At 41.0% G+C, this 25317-nt stretch overlaps 1 protein-coding gene across 6 annotated transcripts in view; it reads left to right on the forward strand.

Moving 5' to 3' along the window:
• Nucleotides 1-25317, forward strand: part of PARD3 (par-3 family cell polarity regulator) — a 535067-nt gene that overhangs the window by 384503 nt on the left and 125247 nt on the right. For all 6 annotated transcript variants that reach the window (XM_018552327.1, XM_018552326.1, XM_018552321.1 and 3 more), the window contains one exon: nucleotides 12033-12287. In XM_018552327.1, the coding sequence (XP_018407829.1) occupies nucleotides 12033-12287 (255 nt within the window). The remainder of the gene's footprint in view (nucleotides 1-12032; nucleotides 12288-25317) is intronic.

Here is a 25317-nt window from a genome sequence, read left to right on the forward strand (position 1 = left end):
CAGTTCCTGTCCTAGGATGACAACACTTGCTCAGTGTACTCTGTCTATGGAGGAGCGGCGTTGTCAGCCTAGAAAAAAACTAGAGAAGACACTCACCTCTTCTCATCTCCATGACATAAGAGATATGTGTTCTGTTGTTCACAGAGAAAAAGAAACAGTTTTCTTTTATTGCACCTCAAAACACTTTAAATCATATATTTAACCCCTATGATATGACAGGGTAACCCATATATGCAGCAGCATGGCGAGTGGTCCAGCTGCCACATAATGCGTTGCTGTGTTGTTCTGGACTGTGCTTAATCAGCACCACTAAAACTGTGACTGAGCTCATGGTCACCCACTAACGATTGAAGGCCCCCCATATTTATCTCATGACAAAAGTACTTAACTCTTAACACTGTTAGAAAACAATTTCTACTTCAAAAACAAACAGCATCAGGCTTTTGGATGTTTTCCTATATGAGACAAACCGCCAATAGGCAGACGTACCAAGAGGCAGAAAGTAATTGTTTCAGAAAAATAGCTCCCAGCCTCCCACCCATCACAAGATCACCGTGTGATTGCATTGTATTTGTGACTTATTATGGTAGGGATGCACAGATACCAGTTTTTCAATATCCAGTACCGATATTTTTTTGGGGTACTTTCTGATACCGAAAGTCCCATTAAGTAAGCCAGGCAGCGTGTAATGACTCGCCACCGGGCTTCCTGATTAGCCAGGAAGCTTTCTCCATGCTCCCTAATAGCCAGGTAACGAGGAAGCATGGAGCCAGCTTACTAGCCAATCAGGAAGCCGGGGGTGGGTAATGACTCGCCGCCTGGCTTCCTGATTAGCCGGAAAGCCGCCTCCATGCTCCTTTGTCACCAGGTGACGAAGCATGGAGTTGGCTTTCTGGCAAATCAGTAAACCAGGGGATAGAAAATGACTCGCCGCCCGGTTTCCTGATTGGCCAGCTTCCCGAACAATCAGGAAGCTGGGCGGCGAGGCATTACGCCGCCCAACTTCCTGATTGGCTAGGAAGCCAGCTTCATGCTCCCTGGTGATGGAGCCGGCTTCCCGACCAATCAGGAAGCTGGGCAGCATGTAATGACTCACTGCCCAACTTCCTGATACCGGAAGTTCCGGTATCGGGATAGGCGTCGGGAGCATTTGGGCGAGTACAACTGCTCGCCCAAATATATCAGCACCAAAACTGGTATCGGTATCAGTGCATCCCGATTCAATAGTGTTGTCCCCTTCTTTGACCAGCGATGAATGTAGTGGAGGTCTTACAGCCTTGTTATCACTAGGGAAAAAACAAGGTCTGCTAGCTGCGCAGTCATTGCTAGTGATGCTTGAATCGGGCATTATCGGCTTAATTTAGAAAGCTAAAACACCACAGCCAGAAGGTTTTCAAACTTACAATTACATGGCTGAAAATAAAGATTGTTGTCCTTGTGTAAATCTTTCAGAATGGAGCCCATTGTGTTTAGGTTGTTATCTGTTTATGGCCACTCTCCATTGCATACCGTGCCCCAGAAAGTTACAGAATCGCCCAAAATCCTATCCTCTTAAACTAAAATGCATTAAGTCTTCTGAGCTCCTCTGAGGGTTACAAGTATTTATGAAGAAATTGGTTTGGGCTTTTTGAGCAGTTCTGTCATTGCTGACATTGGAGTTCAGCACATAAAGCATTAATGTGCTTTCTATTCTTGCCTCCCGCTTTGTCTACGGCATTATTGAATTCAGATGACATATATGTTTCTTGCGATAGGTGCGAGTCTTGTCTTTCATATTTCGAGTATGAACAGATGGTTCAGAAGGCTGTCTCCGACTGCAGCAAAAAGACAGAACCTGATAGTAGATTAGAGCTGCTTCACCCATTTTGGCTGCCCATTTTTTGTGCAACATTAAACCGTACGCGCAACTTGATCTGCCCTACTTTAATTGTGACCGAAAAGCTATCAGAGATGCCTTCATTCTCATAATGATTCTATCACCATTTGTGTGACTATAATGACCCCTTTTATCCACCTTGCAACTTGTCTCATCTTCCCTTTTTATCTTATCTTCTCAATTTCCTTTGAAATGCTTATTACGAATAAACTTGTGGAAGTTTTACTCGCCGGGACATTCCCGACTGGCACAACTAGCTGATAAAGTAGTGTAACACTGATGCAGTTCACATGTCATTCTGGCTCCAGTGAAATTCACTCTGGTAAATGCAAAAATGCCTAAATCTGAAGTCCATGTAAACGGCTGAATATGCAGACGCAATGCATATAAGAGAGCTCTTTTAACAGCTTACAGATTTGTATTTGTGTCCATCCAATCCTAAGATTTACATAGCTTTGCTATTCAGCACTAACCTGTCTGGCAGGACACCAGATTTTTCTCTGCTGTGCATTAACATTAAGGCCTCATTCACACAACTAAGAGCTGGCTTGTACAGATCCGTGCGACTTGCTGGGAGTACGCGGCCGTACGCTCACACGAACTGCACATCGGTGCGGGTGTCCGTGCTCAGTCGCAGACGGGATCCATCCTGTCTGCGTACGAGTACAGACACCCGCACCTGCACGGATGTGCAGCTCGGGTGAGCGTACGGCTGCATACTACCATAGAGAACAACAGGTTGCTGCGTACAATCACCCGTAGCAACTGTTCTTCCCAGAAACGGCCCGATACGGCCGTGCAATTCGCACGGATCTGTACAAGCCAGCTCTTAGTTGTGTGAATGAGGCCTTACAGGTCCCTTCCCCACCCTTTGAGTGCACATTGAAAAGAGAAACAGCAGATTTATGAGCTCAGCTCTCTGTGACTGTTTTTTTTTTACTGTCAGCATGTTCCCTGTTACCACATGAGCACTGTAGCACAACGCTCGTGCTGCTTCTCCCTCTCCCAGTCTGAGCTCTGCTCTATAGGGGATTACAAGTCAAATTCAGGTGTTTACACTGCTTACTATAAGTGACACTGAACTCAGAAATTTAAATCTCAAAAATGCATTCAAGTAACCTATTAACAAAAATTTATCTTATTTGTGTATCACTCGGCTGTAGATCCTCAAATCATCTCTGAATTGGTGCTGGCTCTGTCCTTCCTTGTGTGTTGTAAAATAGTCACCGCTCCAAGCTCACTTCTGTGATGGACTACAATCTCACATTTAGTTTACTAATTTGTGTTGAGATTGTAGTCCATTACGGGAGTGAGCTTGGAGGGGTGACTACTTTACAACACACACAGGGACCATGGGGAACACAAGTAGCCCCCCTCCAGAAGGAAGGACAGTGTCGGCACCAATTCAGAGATGATTTGAGGATCTACAGCCGAGTGATGCACAAATAAGATACATTTTTGTTAATAGTTAAGGTACTTGAATGTATTTTTGAGATTTAACTCCTGAGTTTAGTGTCACTTAAAGAAAATAGAAACATGTAATGATGTATCAGTGAATAGAGAGCTGCATTTATTCATGTCTTGTATCTCTGCCTGTAGTTCAGCTTTAACTCTTTCGCTGCCAGGTCCGTATGCCTTACAGCGCTATCTGCGGCCCCTGTAAACAGACTCTCGGCAGCTATATGGAGTTAGCATGTTGTCCCTGTGTATTGGTGGTTTTCCTCCAGGGGTGTGTTCTGTTCCTTTTTTTCAGCACTAAAGTTTGCTATTAAGTTAGTGGTTAGCACTTCTGCCTTACAGCGCTGAGGTTCTTGGTTTGAATTCCAGCCACTGTCTGCATGGCTTTTGCATGTTCTCCCTGTGGTTGCTTGACTATCCACCTACACTTCAAAGACATGATGGTAGGTTATCAGGCTCCTGCTTAAATTGGCCCTAATGTGTGTGTGTGTGTGCGTGCAGGTGCAACAGGGTCCTCAGATTGTCAGATCCCTGATTGATGTGAATGTACAGCATGTAAAGGTCTGTGTAAATTGTTGGTGCTCTATAAATGCCTCTAATCAATAAATCAGCTTCTACCCTTGTGTGTTTTTGACTTTGACGGAGCCATTAGATTGTTAGCTTCTATGGGATAAACACCAGTTCAGTTTTGTAAGCTTTAGAATTTTCCAGTAACACGCACACACAATTTTTTTGAGTAAAAATTCTACTCATTAGAATTCCATAATGTTAAAAATGTACTTGCTCTGTTGGTTACTATGATCAACCCAGACAACACACTTTGCCCTTCTAGCAGTTTTTATAATCAGTCCGATTAGAGCCATGCAGCAATTAGTGATTTGTCTTTTGCCCTCCTATTCACATTGTGTCTCATTGCACATTGTCAGTCTATTGTGGCTCCCGTACAGGATGAAGTGAGATGTACTTATTAAAGGGGTGTGTTGTGCATCTCCTGGCCTCTGGCATTGAAAAGGGAAGAGGCCGATTCCTAATCACAGGGTGTTGTAATGAATCCATTTGTACAATGCAGTAATTAAAACGATCTAGCGCTGAACATTCCCAAGAGCTTCCATTGTACAACACCCCTGGGGGAAAGATGACTTCCCCATATGTCAGCTGGCACTGCACATCTCGCCCTGTCCTGTGTTATGGGTGATGTAAGCTGTTCTCTAATGAATAGGAATGTAGCAAGTATAGAAAGAAAAAAAAAATTGTGGTTTCTTGATCACGGAGCTTCATCCATTTTAATTAGAAGAAAGGCTAGTAAGCACTGTGACAAGTGTCTAGAATTAAAATCATTAATTTGTGTCAAGCTGAAAAGAGATTGCTAATGTGACTTTAGTGACAGCAGGAGCGACATTAACCTTATTATCCAGGCCCCCATCCTATGCATTTTATTATTTTTGGGGTATTTAGGATAAGTGGAGTAATGAATTTTATGAATTTACATTTTATATGGCGTGATTATTGCGATCAACACTGCAAAGTTGATTTATATTAAGCACTCCAGCCAGACTTGAAAACTGAACCTGTCAGAGGCCTCGACCTACCTTGTCAGACCTATACATTTATGTTCCTGATTTTTCAATGTTTTGCACGTTTGTCACACTTTAATGTTTCAGATCATCAAACAAATTTAAATATTAGTCAAAGATAACACAAGTAAACACAACATGCAGTTTTTAAAGGAAGGTTTTTATTATTAAGGGAAAATAAAATCCAAAACCCTGTGTGAAAAAGTGTTTTCCCCCTAAACCTAATAACTGGTTGGGCAACCCTTAGCAGCAAGAACTGCAATCAAGCATTTGCGATAACTTGTAATGAGACTGTTACAGCGCTGTGCAGGAATTTTGGTCCACTCATCTTTGCAGAATTGTTGTAATTCAGCCACATTGGAAGGCTTTCGAGCATGAGCCGCCTTTTTTAAGGTCATGCCACAGCTTCTCAATAGGATTCAGGTCAGGACTTTGACTAGGCCACTCCATAGTCTTCATTTTGTTTTTCTTCAGCCATTCAGAGGTGGACTAGGTAGTGCTTGCTGTTTAGTTTTTAGTGAACTTTTCAAGAACATTCTGAACACACGTGCCCAGCTGAAGCCTGATTTACATGCTGAATTATCATGCATCAGATTTGTTTAAAGATTTTGTTTTAAAATATACTGCCGCCAGTGTTTTAATACAAGAGCTTTCTACATACTTTGAGCTCTGCACCTCTGTGTCTTATTTCCCAAAGACTGCATAAAACCAAGACACTTGATGACCCTGAAGTCACCACGAGAGAATAGATTGGTGTCATCTTTCTTCTTTGGCCATCCACCCTTGCACCAGGGAAAGTGAACAGTGGGGCACTTTTTTTCATGCATTTCAAAAGTCTGCAAGACATAATATTTTTATAAAGCGGAAAGCAAATATTTAATTTCCCTGACCAAAATATGTTCTTTTACACTTACATATTGAGCCTCTCTGTTCCACAAGTTTTTTTTCGAAAGAGTGCACAAGCTTCAGTTATTTCTTTGAAAGAAGAATAGGTGCTACCACAAAAATTATTATTATCCCTTAATTGTTTTGGGAGTATTTTTTTTTTAGTTATTATTTTTGCACTTTTGGCATCTTTAAGGCTCATTTATATGAGCTTGATTTGTGTCTGAGCTGATTATCATCCTCATACAAGTCAACGTGAATACAAACGCAACTTGAAGCAACTCAAACACAAAGTGATGTGAAAGCATACTGCATTTGGTTTGTTTTCAAATTAAAGACCATTTACATGAGATCAATTCAAGCTAAAATGCATTGTGATTTGGATAGAGAAAGAAATGGTTAGAACCTTTGTCTCGTTTTTATTTCCTATATGTCATATTAGGGAGATATCCCTCCACTTCCTGTCAGAACAGGAAGTAATTTGAAATCTCTTCAACTGGGACACAGTGACATACACATACCCCATTCCTTGTACAGGTGTCACAGGGACAGGAAGTAAAAATGTCCACAATGGTTCAATGATGAAAATAAAAGTTTTCACTCTGACCGTTCCTGAAAGTTTTTGGACACTTTGCATTTGTTTTTCAACACTTGCCCTGCACTCTGCAAATGCCCAGTTTAGGAGTATCCTTAGCTTCATTTCTCAGTTTACTATTTGCAGCTCAGTGGTGGGCATTGCACCGTTTCGATTTGAACATTGTAAAAAAAAAATACTTATGGTTATTATTCCCATATTTAAATAGTATAGCAGTATGCTTACAGACATATCGGGCCTTTATTTATGTGGGCACAGCTGCCAGTGACGCACACTTTGCACCTTCTGACCTCCTGGAGTAGCCCAGTCGTGACGAACCCCGGAGTGCGTTCTCTCTTTCTGTTTTACAGCACTAGGTCAGACAGATAAGAGCATTTAAAGTGACTATAAAATTTTGGTAATAAAAAAGAGATATGGTGCAGATGTTACTATTGCTTACAGAAAGCTGACATATGCTGTATCTTCTGTATATCATTGAACAGCCTCAGCTTTTTGTTAGGAGGTCATGTGAACCTGCGCTTGGTCAGGTTAAAAGGAAAATGGGAATGTTTGTCACAGTACTTTTAAGATCCTTGATAAACTGTATGTTGGAAAATACTGGAATTTGTGACCCTTCTGTAAACTTGGTATGTTAGGATGACCTGTCATGGGGTTGTCATCGGTTGCCTTATGTGCTTTTGCTAACTGTACATATGAAACCCTATAAACCGCTGACCCCATAAGTCAAAGTCATCCCACCATACTGTGGTTTTTAGAACATGATATTGATCATTCATTCATATAGGGTCATACTTTATAAGACCTTGCAAAGAGCATAGAACTATTGACATTAGTTTTCTGTCTGTAATGTGCCATTATATTTATACCAGTATACACTTGTCCAGTATAGATAAAAGCCAGTTAATGAGAGGAAACTAAGGTAAATGCAGATTTTTGTGCAGAATAAATAAAACCCTAGGCGCTTCCCAAGGGAGAGGTGCTAATCCCTGAGCTACACTTACCTTCACCCTTCAGATGGTTAAAATCCATATTCTGATTCTAAAAAAAATAGATGACCGTTTCAAAAGCTCAATGAAAGATTGGCAGCAAAGAATCACTTAGATACATAAGAACGCTACACAGCGTGATGGGGCAAGAGTATTCTTAAAGAATCAAGCGATCTAAATTCATATTTGTTTTTATCTCTTTAGATAGTCAACACTGTGAAGTTCCTTTGCTGCTGATCTTTTGTAGCTGTTATAACTGATGTCCTATCCGTTAGCAGGGTTGAGATATAACTTGGGGAGTAAGTGGAGGGAGCTAAATGCAGAACCGGTGATGGGCAGTAAGATCCCTTGGACTTGACATGGAGCCCTGGCTTTGCTCACCTTTATAGTGAATGAGCTTACTGTGAGTCTAGCAGGGTTCTTCAGAAAATAGTGAATGAGCTTACTGTGAGTCTAGCAGGGTTCTTCAGAAAAGGGTGAAGTGTTTGGAGAAGGCAGGAAAAGTGGACAATATAGCTGAATTAGAGATTTTTTTCCAAATCGGCTATGTTGTCCTAGATTGTTCTCTTCTCCTGACTTCTCCAAACACTTCACCCTTTTGTGAATAGACCTGTGAGACTTTGTCTGAGGCTGAGTTAAAGCTGTAGCACAATAAATATATAACTGCAAACTCTAGGTATCCTACACTAGATGCTTGTTGTAAAAAAAAAACCACAATGAGGGGAACTTAAAGGAGAACTATGGGGTTAAGGCTTTTCCCCATAGTTCTCCTTAGGGTAACGGGAGGACACAAACTAGCGTCCTCCTGTCACCCTAGGCTCAGTATACCGTGAGCTGTAGCTCGCTGTATACTGAGACGCCGCAGTATACCGCGAGCTGCTGCTAGCGGTATACTGAGACACCGCAGCTGAAGCGGATCCCGACAATTGTGCCGGTATCCGCCCAGCTTCGTGACTGACAGCTGACTCTGCCTATCTAGAGGCAGAGCCAGCTGTACCCACCCCCTCCCCCGTCCGTTCTGCCAGTCAGCGCTGGCGGATCGGAGCGGTGAGGGGGGAATCCAGCCCCTCCCCTGTCACGGCAGAGAGCCGTGACAGGATCAAGAGGTGAGCGAACGCCGGTATGTGTTCGCTCACCTCCCGATCTACTGAGCCGACCTGTGACAGTCTCATTGTCACAGGTCGGCTAGAACTATGAGGTGAGTGAAAAGCACTCACCTCATAGTTCTCCTTTAACAAAACTAGAGAGACAAAATCTGGAGCAGCTGTGCATGGCAACCAATCAGCATCCACTTTTCATTTTCAAAGCTCAACTGAGCAAACTGAAAATAGAAGCTGATTGTCTGCCATGGGCAACTGCTTCAGATTTTGTCTGTTCCAGTTTTGATCAATTCCCCCCAATGTATGTGTGCCAAAACTGTTGCAGGCCGTAGCTTTATATTCAGCTATACCCCAGTAGTGGGAAAGAATATTATGCTTAACAATTTTTCAAGCAGCCCTTCATTTGTCCACCAAGCTGCCACCATCACCATTTACCTACTGGAAAGTGAACTGTTTTATATGGAACATTTCTTTAAAGCACCCCTGTAGCTTGAATAACAAAACAGGGATGTGAGTGCACCCTGTAATTAAATTAGATTTAAACATATTCTAATCTTTCTAGTGCTCTGTGTTTTCAGTCTTTGTTCTGTTCAAGAGTTATGGATGCTGTTATTCATTTTCTGGTGTATAGCATGTTCATGGTCATACGGTAGCATATTCACCACTGGGCACTGTGGTTTCTTCCACTAGCTGCTACATCACTACTATATCCTGCAGTAACATAGCAGTCGGGGGGGCCTGAGCCACAAGACCCAGCTGGGGACTGTGTATGCCACACACCTGAAAGTGTCAGCGGCATTGCCTCCGTAATCCTTGAAGATAAAACATGCTGCTTTCCAGGAAGCAACAGGTTCATGTTGAGAAAAATGCAATGGCTGCTTTCACTTCTGAAAATCCTGCTTGCATGGCTGTCTGACTTATATTTTTACATTCTAGCTTGGAATGAACATGTAGATTAAGAAAGTAAGAACTCCTAGTCTGCATACTTTGTTCTAAGTAAGTAACTTAGATAGTGCCTTTTAAAACTGTAATAATGCAAGATACTAATCACTTTGACAGTTCACATCTCAAATTGTGCTGCAGAGTAATGTAAATGTATCTGGGTTCTGTCCTTATTGGCGCTCAGACGGAACTCCTCTAAATGTAGCATTTTTTTCACCTTCCAGAGTAAATGTTGCGTTATAAGTCTGTATTGAATTGAAATGTGCAGTGAAATGTGGAAGTGCAGAGAGATGGCTGTCAAAATATCTTCCTGTCAGATAGCTGCGCCAAGTAACAGCAGTCTGCTTCCTTAGCGGTTCACCTAATTGTCAGGGATTTCTGGAGAGGCAGCAGCCCTGCAGCACACCATAATGGTCCATCAGATTGGCACCTGTGTATATTGTGTAATCACTATCCGTCAGGCTTGACATTTTTCCACTTTCTTTTGATGGTGTATATGTGCATTTTAAATGTATAGTTTATAATAAGTAGTATGTCTGGAACATTGGCTTAGTGGAAGAGGCCTTTTCCCCTGCTCTTTTCCTGACACGCAGAGATGGGCAATTGTGCTCCCAGCCTACGCATCATGCAGTACAACGGTCTTTTAGGGTAGAAAAGAGCCCTGAACAACAACTGGCCTTTTTATTAAAGCACCTGACAGGGTTTGTATTGGCACATAATAGCCTGCCAGTCTAGTTTTCTGCCGCATTTAGGCTGCTAATGAACACAGAGCGTTTGTAGTAAAAGTAGTTCTCCAGCCTATCCTTTTCTGTATTTTAGTTTTGGATAGTATGTGAAAGGGTTTTAAATATCTTGTAGGTTTACAATAGTGTCAAGGTTCACATCAGGGAGGTTTCCCTTTACTTTCTGCCGCAGACATGGACAGTAAATAGATGGAAATCCGCCCAAATTTTGAAGAAATCCCTTGTATTGATATAGACATCTGTTACCTGTGACCCTATTAGTAAATATTACTCCCTATTCCTTTTCCAGTGACACCTATAGAATTTTCAATTCACTCACCTGTTCTTTCCCGGTGACACAGGTCACCATGGTATAGTAAGCCCGGAACAGGTAAACAGGCAGAAAGAAAAACCTGACGTAGGTTATAACCCTGCTCATTCTATATAAAAAAAAAAGGTTTTGCCTTGAGAAGTCTGCCTCTCTGTGAGCACTCCCAGTTTGGGTTGTAGACCGTGACATTTTTAAACATCAACACCAGCATCAAGTGGGCACTTTACTAAGCAGCTGCAGTGGATTTCCCACACAAATAGTAACCTCCAACAGTTGCTGGATGCATGGAGCTGATGTTAAAAGCCAAGGTAGGCACACACGTGGACTTTGGTGGTCAGAAAGTGCACAGAAATGCATACTTGGGCATTCCATCGTCCTTTGTATACTCCTGTGACTGACATTTGTGCAGCAAAATTAATTTGGCTGTTTGGGAAGTGCAAAGTAGTGATCATTGTCAGCAAGAAGCAGCTTACTATAAAAATTCAATATATCGCGTGCCAAATGTATTTGTGCAGCAACACCGATATAATATAGTTATTATCAAAAATTAATCGTCAAAGGTGTTGCGCTCTAAGTGAACAATATTACTTAAATAATATTGAACACAAACTTAAAACAGATCGCATTGTAAAAATACAGTGATATAATAAATACATGAATTCAAAAATTGTTTGACATGCATACAATATCTTGTGTTCTTATAAAATGTTCAATCCAAAAAACGAAATGTTGCTCAAATCTAATATGTGGGCGATCTTGTAAATAAATGTCTAAATTAATCAAAACCAATAGTGCACAAACTATTAGTTCACAAAGGTGCTACAATCATAGATATATAATAGATGTGATTGATGAGCCTGTGCACTTAATGTTTAGAACGTATCTTCACCCGTACAGAACTTCAATAGCTGCCTCTCACCTTATGGTCAGACCTCTCAAAGAGATGGTGAATAGTACTTTACCCTGTTTGCCTCCAGGTGGAGTTATCCTGCCCTTAAGGTTCTGAACACCCGGGTACCAAGTTGATGCAATCTGTCTTTCTACTAGTGTGGGGGACTCCACTCATCCACAATAAAATCAAAACAGAAGACAGATTATCACACAGACCATATTCACATTAAAATACTTTATTGATTTAAAAAAAAACTGCTCACATAAGAGGTGTTAAAAAAAACAAACAAACCAGCAGAACACAAAATGAGTGATGAATGATGCAGCTTCCACATTCCCAGGCACGTCCATGGAATTCAAAGCTCCACCTCAACTCGGCAAACCTCACCCTGGGGGCAGTTGAAATACATTAAAAACCTTTAACTTTAATATTACTTTAACTGGCATTACAATTCATTGACTCCAGCTTTGAAAAATGAATATTAATATTTGGAGCATTCAGGGACAGTGTACGAAGGTAAAGAAAGGGGCGGTTATATTTGGTTTTGACACTGTAGCTCTGCTGTTTTGATAAATTACATTATTTTTGTGTAGTATGAAAACAGATTAGTTCTAAGTAATTAAAATGCTTTAAATTTGGATCTGAAATGTAAACATTTCTTATTTACACAGGATTCAGGCTAAAACCCGTGAAATTCGAGAAAGACAAGCTCGGGAAAAAGACTATGCAGAGATTCAAGAATATTCAAAGAATTACAGCATCTCCGACGATCCAGCCTATGCTACTACGGGCCAGTATGACTCTCCTAACAGCGGTACCTTAAATTTGAACAGTAGACCTCAAAGTCCAAGAGACGGAAAGCCAATGGAGGCACTTTACGCCCAAGTTAAGAAACCGAGGAACTCCAAGCCTTCACCTGTAGACAGGTAGGCACCGGGCAAAATATTCAGATGTCCTTAATGATAATTTATAATGTTTTTTGTTTTAGCTGTTGATTTCTGCCCATCGGTGGCTGATTGCAGATCTGGAATCCTTTGTAATGAATGAGATGAAATTTAAGTGGTTTTACACTATTCCTAACTGAAATAAAGTATTTTTTATACAAGAGAAGCCTTAGTCTCTTATCAGCAGTCTTTTTCTAGAGTATAGAGTGCTTATGTCAGAAAGACATTCCTTTCCTTTGATCAAGAGCTTGATTAGAGGATTTTTTTTTTACTTTAAGTCAAAGTCGAAATCATTGTAGATAAAAATATCGCTAATTATACAAGACAGTTTCTTCATTTTGCAGTGGCATTTTAGTGTATGTTTTGTTGGTCGCCTGGTAGTGGAAGCAGATTTATCCATTTTTCTTTTTGGTCCTTTGATATTTAAGTGTTGTTTTATTACAAAGAACGTGTCAGGATTTACTCACCAGCTCCAAATTAGTTCTTTCTGAAAAAGGGTATTTTGCTGGTAGCCTTTTTCTTCCTTTTTAGGAGATGTTCTTCGCAGTAATTGACTTTACTAGCGTTCTTTCGTGTTTGACCTAATTATGAGAGTTGTCTCCATTCTGCTTTGTAATCTTCCATTTTGTCTTTAGTTCACCAAAAGATGCCAGATTTCATCCAGAGCACTGGGGATCTTGATAGCTAAGCAAAAAAAAAGAGAACTCTCTGCAGTTTGTTTGCTGGCAGCTATGTTTAATTGGAAAGTTGTACAATATTAAAACAACCCTTAAGGTTAACCTAAAAGGCAACATTTCAAAGGTTCCTTCCTGACGCTGAAAGGATAGATTAGACTGCAGTTTGACAGTTGTTTTTCCCCTGAAACAGAAAAAAAATTACTTTGCAACTTCCCATGATATTCAGTCTGATTTCTACTTTGTGAGTTTTAGATGTAAATAAAGAACATTTAAGGCTTTTGGAAATTAGAGTATACTCAAAGCCCATTTCCAGCCACCATGTTTTATTTTGGTTTGGATAGTGTGTTCCATTATGCAAATCTTGTCCAACTGTGTGATCCAGAGCTTGAGTCTGTTCCCTCTGGTCACTAATATTGGCCAGTGGGGCAACAGGTCGCAAGGATGTGCCAGTTTTTAGGCATGGGAGAGGACAGGTTCTGTTTCCCCACACTGGTATTTTTGATTTTTAAAGTAGTTATTCCTGAGTTTTGGGATACCTAAGGCATCATAGATCAAGGTTAGTCCAAAGTACAAGCTCCTAAATGTACTTTTTAAAGCAAGGAAATTCTGATTTAATAAAGTTTAGCTGGAAAGCTTAGATACTCTTTTGCCAGATCATTTTAAGAAAAATCTTGCCATAAGATATGTTCATTTAACATTTTGTGCATGTTATTTGTCTGTAAAAGCCTTACCATTGTAGACATCTAAAAGCCCCGAGCCTGCTGCTGGTTGCTGCCATCTTGGATGTGATGTCAGCAGCCTCAATAGATTCAGAGCTGTCACTCTAGCGAAAGTCTACACTTTCGCTAGAGAGGAGGAATGGAGGAGCTTTGCTAGCACAGAGAGCAATGAGACGCTGTCAGTGTGCTATATCATGCAGAGAGGGATGGGGCTGTGCTAGGGAATCGGCTATCCTGAAGTAGTCAGATTTTCTAGCAAGTTCAAAAGCACATTGCAAGTAAATTTTAACAAAATATGGAAAGAAAATACACTGCAAGTAAGCATTTCAAAATCTCTTTTATCTTCAATTTCTTAACCCAGTGACAGGGTCTCTTTAAAGACTAAAACATTGTCCTAAGCAGTACCTCTTTAAAGTTTGCTTTATTTTACTATGGCTTTTGAGATTTGGCCTCCTCCTCTGACTCCCCTTTCTAGCAGATGGGGTAACGGACATCAGTTATGAATGTCTAAAAGTAGTGTTATTAGTTTTTTTTCTGTATAAGGCAGTTTAATGTATCTCCTTAAATGAACACTTGAAAATGATTCCCATACACTATGTGCAGCCTTTCCTCATTGTAGCCTCTTTAATCAAGTGCAGGTTGATGGATTCACTCATTGCATGGTCCAGACACTCCATTGCTTCTCAGGGTGGTGTACTGCATTCTGGTTGAACACATTTAGCGTATCATGGCTGTTGATCTTGTGCATCGTAAAGATGAAAACACAAGTTACTGACCTGCCGCAATATGCAGCAATAAAGTAATAGAAGAGTGCCCTTCCCCGCAGTCTGTGGTCCTCTATATGAGACCCTTCTGACTATGCTGAAGCGTTCCTCCGTGCTCAGCACATATGGCGGGTGCATTGTTCTGAAAGCACAATTGAACTAAAAGTGGCACAAAGCCTCAGCAAATCTAAATAGCAGGCAAATAGTAGGCTTCTCATCCATAGCTTTCAGCTTCTGCTTTAATGGACACATAAATACCATAATCACATGTTTTTTTTCCTCTGTGCATTTTACCACTTTTGGGAAAATGTCCATTTTAAAGGAAATGTTTTTTTTTAAACTATTTTTTGCAGCAGTGTAAATGCCATTCACATATGTCAAGAGGATTTTGTCTATAAGAAAAGAGAAATAGCTGGCTAGTAAACCACTGTTTGTTTTTAATTTTTGTGTTACATTTCAGGAAAAGAATTGATGTGAAAATGTTTAATCATCTCCTTACATATGTGGAGGTAAAAAAAAAAAGCAGACTTCCAACCAGGTGGCCCATGACACGCTGCATGCGAGGCACGGATGTTCGCATTTAGTGTGTGAGCTGAGCGCGGCCAGATGAAAGACTGCATCTTCAGCCAATCGTCTCGCACCCTGCAACCGAATGGACTTTGCATTGTGACGTGCGAGTTTATACGTGCAAGACGATTGGCTGACGATGGCATTTTTCATCTCGGTACGCTCCGCTATGCAAGCTCTCGCAAGCTGACGCGCCGGAGTGAAAATTACATGACACACTGCACGCGAAGGTCCGCGCACCACCGCTTCGCATACAGTGTTTCACAGGCTTAAAAGAACGGTTGACATACATTTAAGTGAACTGTATTTGTAATTTCGGTCAGCCTTGTCTTGTGATTCACACACACCCTATCACACTGTGCAACTTTAGAAAGACACACTGTTCAAAGCTCCGTAGGCTCCTGTGTCCTCTCCAGTCAATGAGTTTGACCAATATTGAACAGTAGCATGCTTGTCTTGTAAAGCTGACTAAGCACCTCCAGACACCAGTGCCTGCAACATGTTAGAATGACGCTATTGTAAATGCAGTAGTGCCTGGTTGGATCTTGCTCCTGGTGCTAGCTCTCTCCATCACTGCCTGAGAGCCTGTTTGACTTGAAGTGAAAGACAGGATCAAGGCACAATCATTGTACAGCATTGCTGAAGACTAAGGAGAGTCTGCTTATGGTAAAAGCAGATATGGCTGCCCGTTTGTATAGATATAATTACAATGTATACATACACGCAAAGCTTTTAAATTGGACATTCAATTGGTTTCTTACTAAAACAATATTAAAAACACTGTAGTTCTTTAATGTAACATATAGGAATACATTTACCTGAAAGGGTTTTTCAATGTATATAACTGGCCCAAAGGTCTTTTGTTAATTTTTTATTTTACCTGTTTGTAAGAACTCCAGGCACCCTCCCTGCCCCCCGAGATATTCCACATTCTGTTTTGTCTAAAACGTTACGTGTGTTGCCAGAAAAGCAGAAAAGAGGGGTTAACTTTCAGTGGCTACAGGCACAACTATCAGAGTTTGGATTTTCTCTAAATTGGGAGAGATTCACACTTCCTGTTGTGTTTCTGTGGATGGGAAGGTGTTTCTGTGGATGGGAAGGGTAGATCTCCTAGATCAGGGGGTCATCAACCTGTGGCCCCCGGAGCCGCATGTGGCTCTTTCATCCCCCTGCTGCGGCTCCCTGTCCAGTGCAGAACTGATCTGCCCTTGAACAGCTGTTCGGTCCTGAAATGTCACATTTATCCGACTTTGGGATGGAATGTGAGATCGCACTCACAGAGTCGGATAGAAGTTACATTTCAGGACCGAACAGCTGTTCCAGGGCAGATCAGTTCTCCTGCACATATGATTTGCGATGCCAATCTGCCCTGGAAAAGCTGACAAAGCGTTGGAATGCTTGACCTACTGGTGGTCACACATTGCACCGCCAAAAAACAGGGCATGATTACATTGAAATGTGTGACCACGTCACCGGTCACGCATTGTAACATAGTCACAAACTTTGATAGAACACCGCCATCAGGGGGGTATGACCGGTACCCATGTGAGGAGTCTGCGCAGCCTGGGGGGCCTCTTACATGAGTATCAGCTGTACCAGGGGCGGCATGGCAGAGGTGACAGGGGAGGGAGTGGAGGAGGCCAGGCCCCAGGAGCTACAGGTAAGAGGAGTTGGGAGGAGGTACAGTGAAAGGGACCCGGCCACCAGCCCACCTGAGGCCCTGCAGAGCCTACCATAGAGAGTCTCAGATGGGCTGTGCAGGATCTATGGTGTGCTTTGCAGGGTCACTCTCAGGTAGGCTCTGCGGGGTCTCAAGTAAGCCCAGAGTCCAGTACGTTACTAAGCCCAGAGTCCAGTGCGTTACTAAGCCCACATATACTTATATTCATGCTATACATAGCATAAAGGTAAAAAAAAACGATATATGCAGTGTTATCTTCATTTTAGATGTCAAAAGGGTTTTGTGGCTCCCGGAGTTTTCTTTTCTGTGGGAAACGTGTCCAAATGGCTCTTTGAGTGTTTAAGGTTGCTGACCCCTGTCCTAGATCCTTGGTTCTCAACTGGTGGGTCATGAAGGAGCTCCATTCATACATGCATTGCTTACAGCTCCCTCGCATGCCCTGTAGAGGTGTCTGGACCAGGTTGATGTCACATTCTGGCTCCCGCCATCTCTACAGTGCATGCAAGGGAGCTGTACAAGCAATGCATACATGGATGGAGATCCATCACAGCACAACAGCCCACGCTGGATCCACTCCAGTTATTTTAAAATAGTGAGACTGGGTAGATCTTCAAAAAAATAATAATATATATATATATATATATATTTGGGGAATGTGTATGTGTGTGGGAGAATGTCTGTGAGATTGTGTCTGTGGTTGTGTGTGTCTGTCAGTGTTTTTGAGTGCCCGTTCACACTAGTACAGTGCGTTAAATCGCACAATGCTGTGCATTCCATTGCAGTGCGACTTGAGTCATGACTTAATGACCAAGGACAAATGTGGATCCTGAGGTTACACAGGTTGAGACCCACTGCCCTAAATGCGAAGCCAGACGGCAATAAATACCTGGCAAAGGTTCTAAACATTCCCACTTTAGCTAAAACAAAAGAAATAAAAATGACCAGACACTTTAAAGTGTCTCTAGAAAGGTTCATTTTACCTATAAGAACCTTTTCTTCTTTAGATCTTATGTAAATAAAGTCAATACTATTGAAGCAGGACTTGGGACAGGGAGTGCAAAAAGGAAATGAAGACTCCTCGGAGCGGATGAAAAAAAATCATACTCTGCAGACAGCATTATAATTTATAATGAGATTCATCTGATGAATTTGGACCATTTCTTTTAACTTCAGCAACTATGTCTGAATTCCAAATCTTTTAGCCCCTGCCTGCTGGAGCGTCTTGTCTCGCTACAGCAAAAGCGTGTTTTCACTTGAGTTCCATCAGCCTAGTATGAAAACATAAAATCTGTGTTTTCAATGTGAAGCAGTGCATATAAAAATAATAATGCCTTAGATGAGGTTGGCATATGAAAAGAAACAACAGCCAGTCACGGTCTGCAACAAATACCGACTCTCCCTCCAGGAATTGTAGGAACGGCACAGAGCATTGCGTGTTGATGAAACACTTGTGGTGCAGCACGTCTCACCAGAGGTGAAATCCTGCGACTTAACTGGAAGCAAATGCTTTTGGAAGATGTGGAGGAAAATCTACCATGTTCAGCTTGTTAGACAAGAAAGATAAAAGAGATTGAATAAACGATTCTGCTACTTCCTTCCCCCCTCATTGATATTACTGGAACACAAAATTAGAAGGCATTGTCCGTGGCAGTCACTTCACTTCTCCATCCCTTTCATACACATTGTGCTTTTGTTTGGTTCAAAATAAAATCCAGATATTGGCCTAGAGCAACTTTTCAAGTTTCATATTTATTGCTTTTTTAGGTTATTGGTGAATTTAAACTTCACTTTATAGAGAACACCCCCCCCCACTCTTTTCCAAGTGTCTTCTACACATTGCAAGAGTTTTACCTAATGCATTCCAGATCCAAGCCTGCTTCTGTTCTGTAGATATAGAGCCAGATCCATGTAGTTATTTCCTCAAATTAAATGAAGTGGGGATACTATGTTGAAAAATCTCACTGCCACTATTATTTAAAGGAAGAATGTGGCCGCATTTCGTTCCTTGTTGAATCAGTTGATTGAAAGTTCATCAGCAACTCTAAGTCCTGCTCGAGGTCAGTCCCCCTTGACACTTTTCTCCCAATCCTGTGATTAGTAATGGAGACTCTGTCTCTAACAGCCATAGAGGAGTTGTACTTTATGTCTATGCTGTGGTGCCACAATTATGTGTTCACAAAAACTATTGTGAAAACTGTGAGCCAATCACAAACAGAAAATGACATCATTCGGCAGTTCTTGTACACAGTATACAGAATGCCTGTGGTTTTGCCATGGTTGCAACACTTGACATTTTTAGCAGTTTTAAAAAATGATGACTAAAATGTAAAACATTTTAATATCATTGCATTTTAAAACTTTGTGTAGTTAGAGATTTATTTCTATATAATATTGCTTTAGACCTGAAGAAGAGAGGTTAACTCTCGAAAGCTTGTCTTTTATACATTTTGTTAGTCAATTAAGAAAGGTATCATTGCACACTGCAATACTCTGTTTTTGTTTTTTGACATCTTGTCTACTGGACTAATACGGCTTACTATATGCACAATCATGAATGAACAGGAAGCGATGTAAAGGACTTCCTGTTCATTCATAATTGGGGCCTCAGGATAGATAAGTCAGTTGTGATACTGTGACTGAGCCATTCAGTAGGCTTTTGCGATGGGAGACTTTGGGTGGCTGAAAGGTAAGTATAATGCCTCTTCTTTTGCAGAGAAGTCCTTTTGGGATTTTTATTTATTTTATGTCTGTCACTTCATAGTAAACCAGGCCATTTCAAGCAATGCGATTGTTTTCCTTTTGAAAAGTACCTGTGAATAGACTCTCATGTCACAACTCTTGGGCAATTCAGCTGTGAAACTCAGTTAAAAAACTACTTACTTTCTTTGCTTCCTTTATGCTTTTCCCGTTGACTGTAATTGTTTATTTTTTTCTATTAGATTACCTCATTATTGTGTATTTCCTGTGAGCACATTTTGAGTTGATGCAATATTTACTTTTTAATTTTTGATATGACATTCCTTTGTTATAAATGCTTGTTCCTCCATATTTGTTACTCTTATCAAATATAGAAATTTGCAGATTAACCACTAGAGGGTGCTCTGCATCTCTGCTTTAACCTCTTGCCGTCCGCCCGTAGTAAAAAAACGGACGGACGGCACTGCTGCATTTGCGGGTTGCCGTCTCCAGACGGCAATTTTTTTCTGCTCGCGCGCGCCCCCTAGCGGGCACGCACGGGCAGAGAAGACCCGACCGTTGCACACACCAGTTACCGGGTGTTTCACATATAGGCGATCAGCGGGTTCATAGCCCGCCGATCGCCTATATGTGCTCGTTCGCAAATATAGTAAAAAAATAAAACCCCCAGTGGTGAATAAATACCACCAAAAGAAAGCTCTATCTGTCCCCAAAAAAGGGTATAAAATTAATTTCAGTACAGCGCTGCATGATGGAATAAATGTCAGTCAAAGTACCGCAGCGCTGAATACTGAAAAATGGCCTGGATGGGAAGGGGGTTTAACACCGCGGATGTCAACTGGTTAAGGGAATGTTTACTGATAACATTTGTAGGATTCTACTGATGCAGTTATATTTAAAAAATGCTATAATCCACCAACATTGTATTGACCCTTTAAAGCAGAGAAAATCCCAAGGGTGATTTGCTATTCAGCTTGGCAGGTTATAAATATCTGTGTTTAGGGAATATTTAAATCTATGTGTAAAACTTGAAAAGTCCCCGGAAAACCTTAGGAAAAAGAAAGGTAGCAGCTGAAAGAGAACATAGGCGGGTGCTGAGATGTTTTTTGTTCCACTGAAAGATTTGATTCTTCCGTAATTACCATTTTCCAAAATGCTGTCACTCACAAGTTTAGCTTACATTGTCTGGTTATTGTTATCCTGACAACACGCACATCTGATAAGATGAAATGGCAAACGCAGCTCCTTAAACACAAAGTAATATTTGTCGTGTCTCGCTGTTTAAATATACTCATTTTTGTGATGTTATCTGATTTGGGTATAAATGGCGTTATCAAAACAGATAATGGCATAGTTGGCAATCTTCTCACACATGCCAAGTGTCTCTCTGATCTGTTCTAAACTGATGGAGTTTGGCATTTAAATAAGCAGTCGCATGTTTAAAGGAACACTGCTGACAATCATGACAAGTTTGTGCATTAAGGTAACCTGTCGGAAATATGGAGGCTATCCTAGAAGACCTTCAGGTTGTCCAGCCATCATGCTTCTCCTTAGGCTTCAATACTGTGAACAATTTAGATCCAGAACAAACATGATCTGACTTCATTCTGACTTTGTTATCTGCATACTTGTTCCAGGTCAGTGACTGAGACAAAATTGAAGCCAGTGACTGCCAGGCAGAAAGTATTTGTGAATGTGTAGCCTTTTCATTGATTTAGATTTTTTTCTATATTGAAGTCATTAGATCAATGTGACGTAATGTTAAAGGAGCAATTTTTTAAAGAGCAACACAAAATTAGTGTTTGTTAAAAGAGCAATTTTTTATCCATACATTTTTACGTGGGGCCAGCCATATTTTAACATGACACTTTCAGCCTCTGTTTCCTGCTTTGCACCATGGTTGTGCTTTACAGCTCCTTCTCAGAGTGCAGGTCCATGAATACACGAAAGACTCACTGAATACAATGCACTCTCACAGAACTGGGTTGAGGGACGGGCAGAAGAAGCAGAGGTCTTGGGCGCTTTAACAGGAGGGGGGCAGAAAAAGGGCAGGACCTGCAACAAATGCTGCTGACGTATTTCACTTTTCCATTTTGTATTGAGTGCTAAATGAACTTGTCCTGACACTGCACTCTGCAACAGCAAATGTACGCACTAGAAATATACTTTACTTTGATTCTAAGTGCGGAGTGACCTTCACCATGTGCCTTCTTCATGAGTGGCCTTTCATCATGTGCCTTCTTCACGAGTGGCCTTTCATCATGTACCTACTTCATTAGTGGCCTTTCATCATGTGCTGCCTTCATGAGTGGCCTTTCATCATGTACCTGCTTCATGAGTGGCCTTCCATCATGTGCTGCCTTCATGAGTGGCCTTTCATCATGTGCTGCCTTCATGAGTAGTCTTCTTTTTGTGCCTTCTTTACAAGTGGCCTTCTTTATGTGTGGACTTTGTGCCTTCTGCACACATGGCCTTCATCATGTGTCGCCCTCATAATTTTTTTCATTATGTGCCACCTTCATTATGTGCCACCTTCATGTAGGGCCTTTTATCATGTTCTTTCTACACATGTGGATCTCACCATGTGCCTCCCTCATAATTTGCCTTCTTTAAATAAATTGTGTGCTTTCTTCATGAGTGGCCTTCTTTATGTGTGGCCTTCTATCATGTGCCTTTTTCACGCATGGCCTTCATCACGTGCCACCTTTAAAATTTGTATTCATTGTGTGCCTTCCTTGAGTGGTTTTCATTATGTACTTTGTTAAATGTACTGCTAAAATATAGCCCCCATCTTCATTTCTTAACTGGTTTTCTTTAAAGTGAATTGTAAGCCCCAAAACAAAAATGTAATCTATCACAGTTTTGTTTTTTGTTTAGTTTTGGATAGAGAAGTGAGGGGTTAGAACCACTGTCAGGTTTTCTAATGCTGTCTGTATGTCCCCTATGAGAGATTTGATCACTCTTGTTTGTTCTCTGTCACTGGGACTAAAAGTGAGTGAAACATCAAACATTTTAGGTAGTTACCCTAACTGAAAAGATGGGAAATGTTTAATGGGGACACTTGTACCAGTGACAACTGTCTGAGGGGATTTGAAAGATTTCTTCTAACCTCCTGTTGCATCTACAGGATAGGAAGTGAAGGGGAAACTCCCTTATGGGACACAGATGGCAAAAAAGACCTCAATGGGCAATTTAACAATTCCTTACCCTATCCAAAAAAAATGATAACACAAATTGGCTTTAATTATACTTTAAGTATGATTGTATTATTTCCATGGGAAATGGTCATACATGGAAATATGTCCTTAACAGCCTTTATGACGCAGATCTGTAAATGTCTGCACCAGCACAAACCAAATGCGCCTGAGCTGCTTTAATTAGCTGCGGGAATGTGTCTGTGATTTTAAAGGTTGCGGAAATCAAAAAAGTCTAATTCATTTTTCATCAATAATCACGGTCTTTAATAATTCATAACAACATGCTGATTCCCTCTCCCTCTTCCCGACCACCTTCTGGGCTCTGATTTCATTATGGCAGGAGACATTATTTTAATTTTTTTTCCCCTCTTTGTCAATGTGTGCTTTTATACCGGGAACAAAAGCAAGATATGTTTTTAACACTCTTGAATCACTAATTGATGCAGCCTTTTTTCACATGTATATGTATAGCTGATAATCATAGGGCATCGGTTTTCTATTTTTTAATAGCACTCCATATTGTCTTTTTGTGCGTACACGGATAATGTGCAGTGCTTTTTCAGCACAAGAGCTTTTTGCAGCCGACCTGCTAAGCATGGTAATGACGTACAAGGTACACTACAATTCGCATTTTGTTTCTCTCACTGAAGTACTGTAGCTATTCTGTACTTTTGTTAAGCCCGCAGCTAATGCTGTATGCTGCATGTGTTTAAAGTGGAGCCCTTGGCAGAACATGAAATTCAGCTATACGCAATGCGAATATTTATTTACTTGTTTCAGATTGTTATTTTTGAATAATCTTCTGTATGTTCTGGACATAAATTAGAAAAGTGAACTTGTTAGCTTGTTGAATTTTTAGCCTTCATGAACTATATGTTCCGTAAAGCAGAAGCACCTTTTAGTACCCTCAAGTACTTTTGTTAGTCCTCATATATTTTTTTTTTCTTTGCACTTGAGGAGCTTATCAATTCCAGGCACACGCCATGCATGTGATGCTAACCTTTAGCGCAACTGCTGCTCTCAATTAGAAAGGGCATACTGATGGCATATACCAAAAGTGTGAAGACACACATTAGGGGAATTTATCAAAACTGGAGCACACAAAATCAGGAGCACCTGTGCATGGCAACCAATCAGCTTCTCTCTTTCAGTTTCAAATCTTGACTCAACACACTGACGAGAGAAGCTGATTGGTTGCCATGCACAGCAGCTCCAGATTTTGTCTGCTCCAGTTTTGATAATTTCCCCCCATTATGTGAAGGCTACTGGGTGATTATATATGTTTGATACTGAGAGATATAACTGCTTGCTGGCAGTATCCTTATTTGCAACACACATCAATGTGCTACTAATATGATGGGCAACACGTAGCTAAATATTTAATCAGCAAATAGATTTAATCGCCAGTGTAGCCCTTGAAGGCTGGAAAAAAAACACGTCCATCAAGTTCAACTTGAATGGTTTTAACTGTAAAACCTAAAACCGGTAAGCACTGCTAAAGTGTCTCAAAACAAAACAAAAATGTCATATGTTGCAGATAACATGTCCTTCGATGTGATTACTGCATTTGTGTCTTTTTTTTAAAGTGTTTTCTCCTTTATTTTTACTTTGTAATACTGTTAATAACACACTTCCTGTCATATGGTGGCTGCATTTGCTTACTCACTGTATTGTACCTACGAACGAAGCCATGCTTGTCATCCAGGCTGGACTGAGAAATTTCTTCACCTCTCCATTTCCATTACATGGGGAATTAGTAATTTACAAATGGAAGATAATATAGTTTTCTGCTTTTAGTGCTTCTCACAGGAAGTGACAAGGGCACTGCATGTTTGGCAACATCAATAGGTATTTTCTATGCTTGCTGAGAATACTCTTAGTCTGATAGTGAAAACTAATGCAGCCACCACATGTAATGACTGGTAAACTGCAATATATTACATTTTTGTTCTTAGATTTAGATATCCTATAGGACAGTAAGTTGTCTGCCTGTTTATGCCGAGCTACTAGTCGGAAGGTACAGCCCACTAATCCTTCAATAAGAATAAGACCATGGTAAAAAACATTTGTAAAAACAGTTGTAGATGGTTGCATTTTGCAAGTAATAGAACATGTGCCATCATTCAGTGTGTTCATTTAAAAGCATACACTCTCAATGGCCATTATTATGTGCTATATAATTTGAACACAATTGATAGGACATGCCCTCTTATAAACCTATCTGAAAGGGAGAGGATGGCAGAGATGGATAAAGGCAGAATGGGGACCTTAATGAGGGTAGCAGCTTAGGTCCCACAATCCTTTGGATTGAAATGTATAAATATTTCAGTTGGCAAAGACAAGCTGCCTAATAATATGCATTTTCTGTACTGGCATGGCCCTATCGGACACTAACTGCCTAAAAGTGTATCCTCCCTTGTGAAGTAACGGGCATGAGCACAGCTTTTATCAATTGCGCTATCCTGGGGGTTTGCAGCAGAAACCTGAAGGTTGTAGCGGAGTCCCTTGGACATGCACTGGAGCCCAGATTCCTGCCTGGGTGGTGTATTGTATGATCCAGCTTTGTAGGCAGCAGGGTATGAATCATGTGAAGGTCTTGTGCTGTCTACTTCAGTAGTAGTACAGCAGCTCCTCTAAGTAACTAAGTCCCAATCCTTCCCGAGGAATGTTGTAGGTGGAACAGTTTTCCTTCCTGCTGCTTCTCCATGCG

The sequence above is a fragment of the Nanorana parkeri genome, unplaced genomic scaffold (assembly GCF_000935625.1).
Source record: "Nanorana parkeri isolate BGI_ZX_2015 unplaced genomic scaffold, ASM93562v1 scaffold84, whole genome shotgun sequence".
Taxonomy (NCBI): Eukaryota; Metazoa; Chordata; class Amphibia; order Anura; family Dicroglossidae; genus Nanorana; species Nanorana parkeri.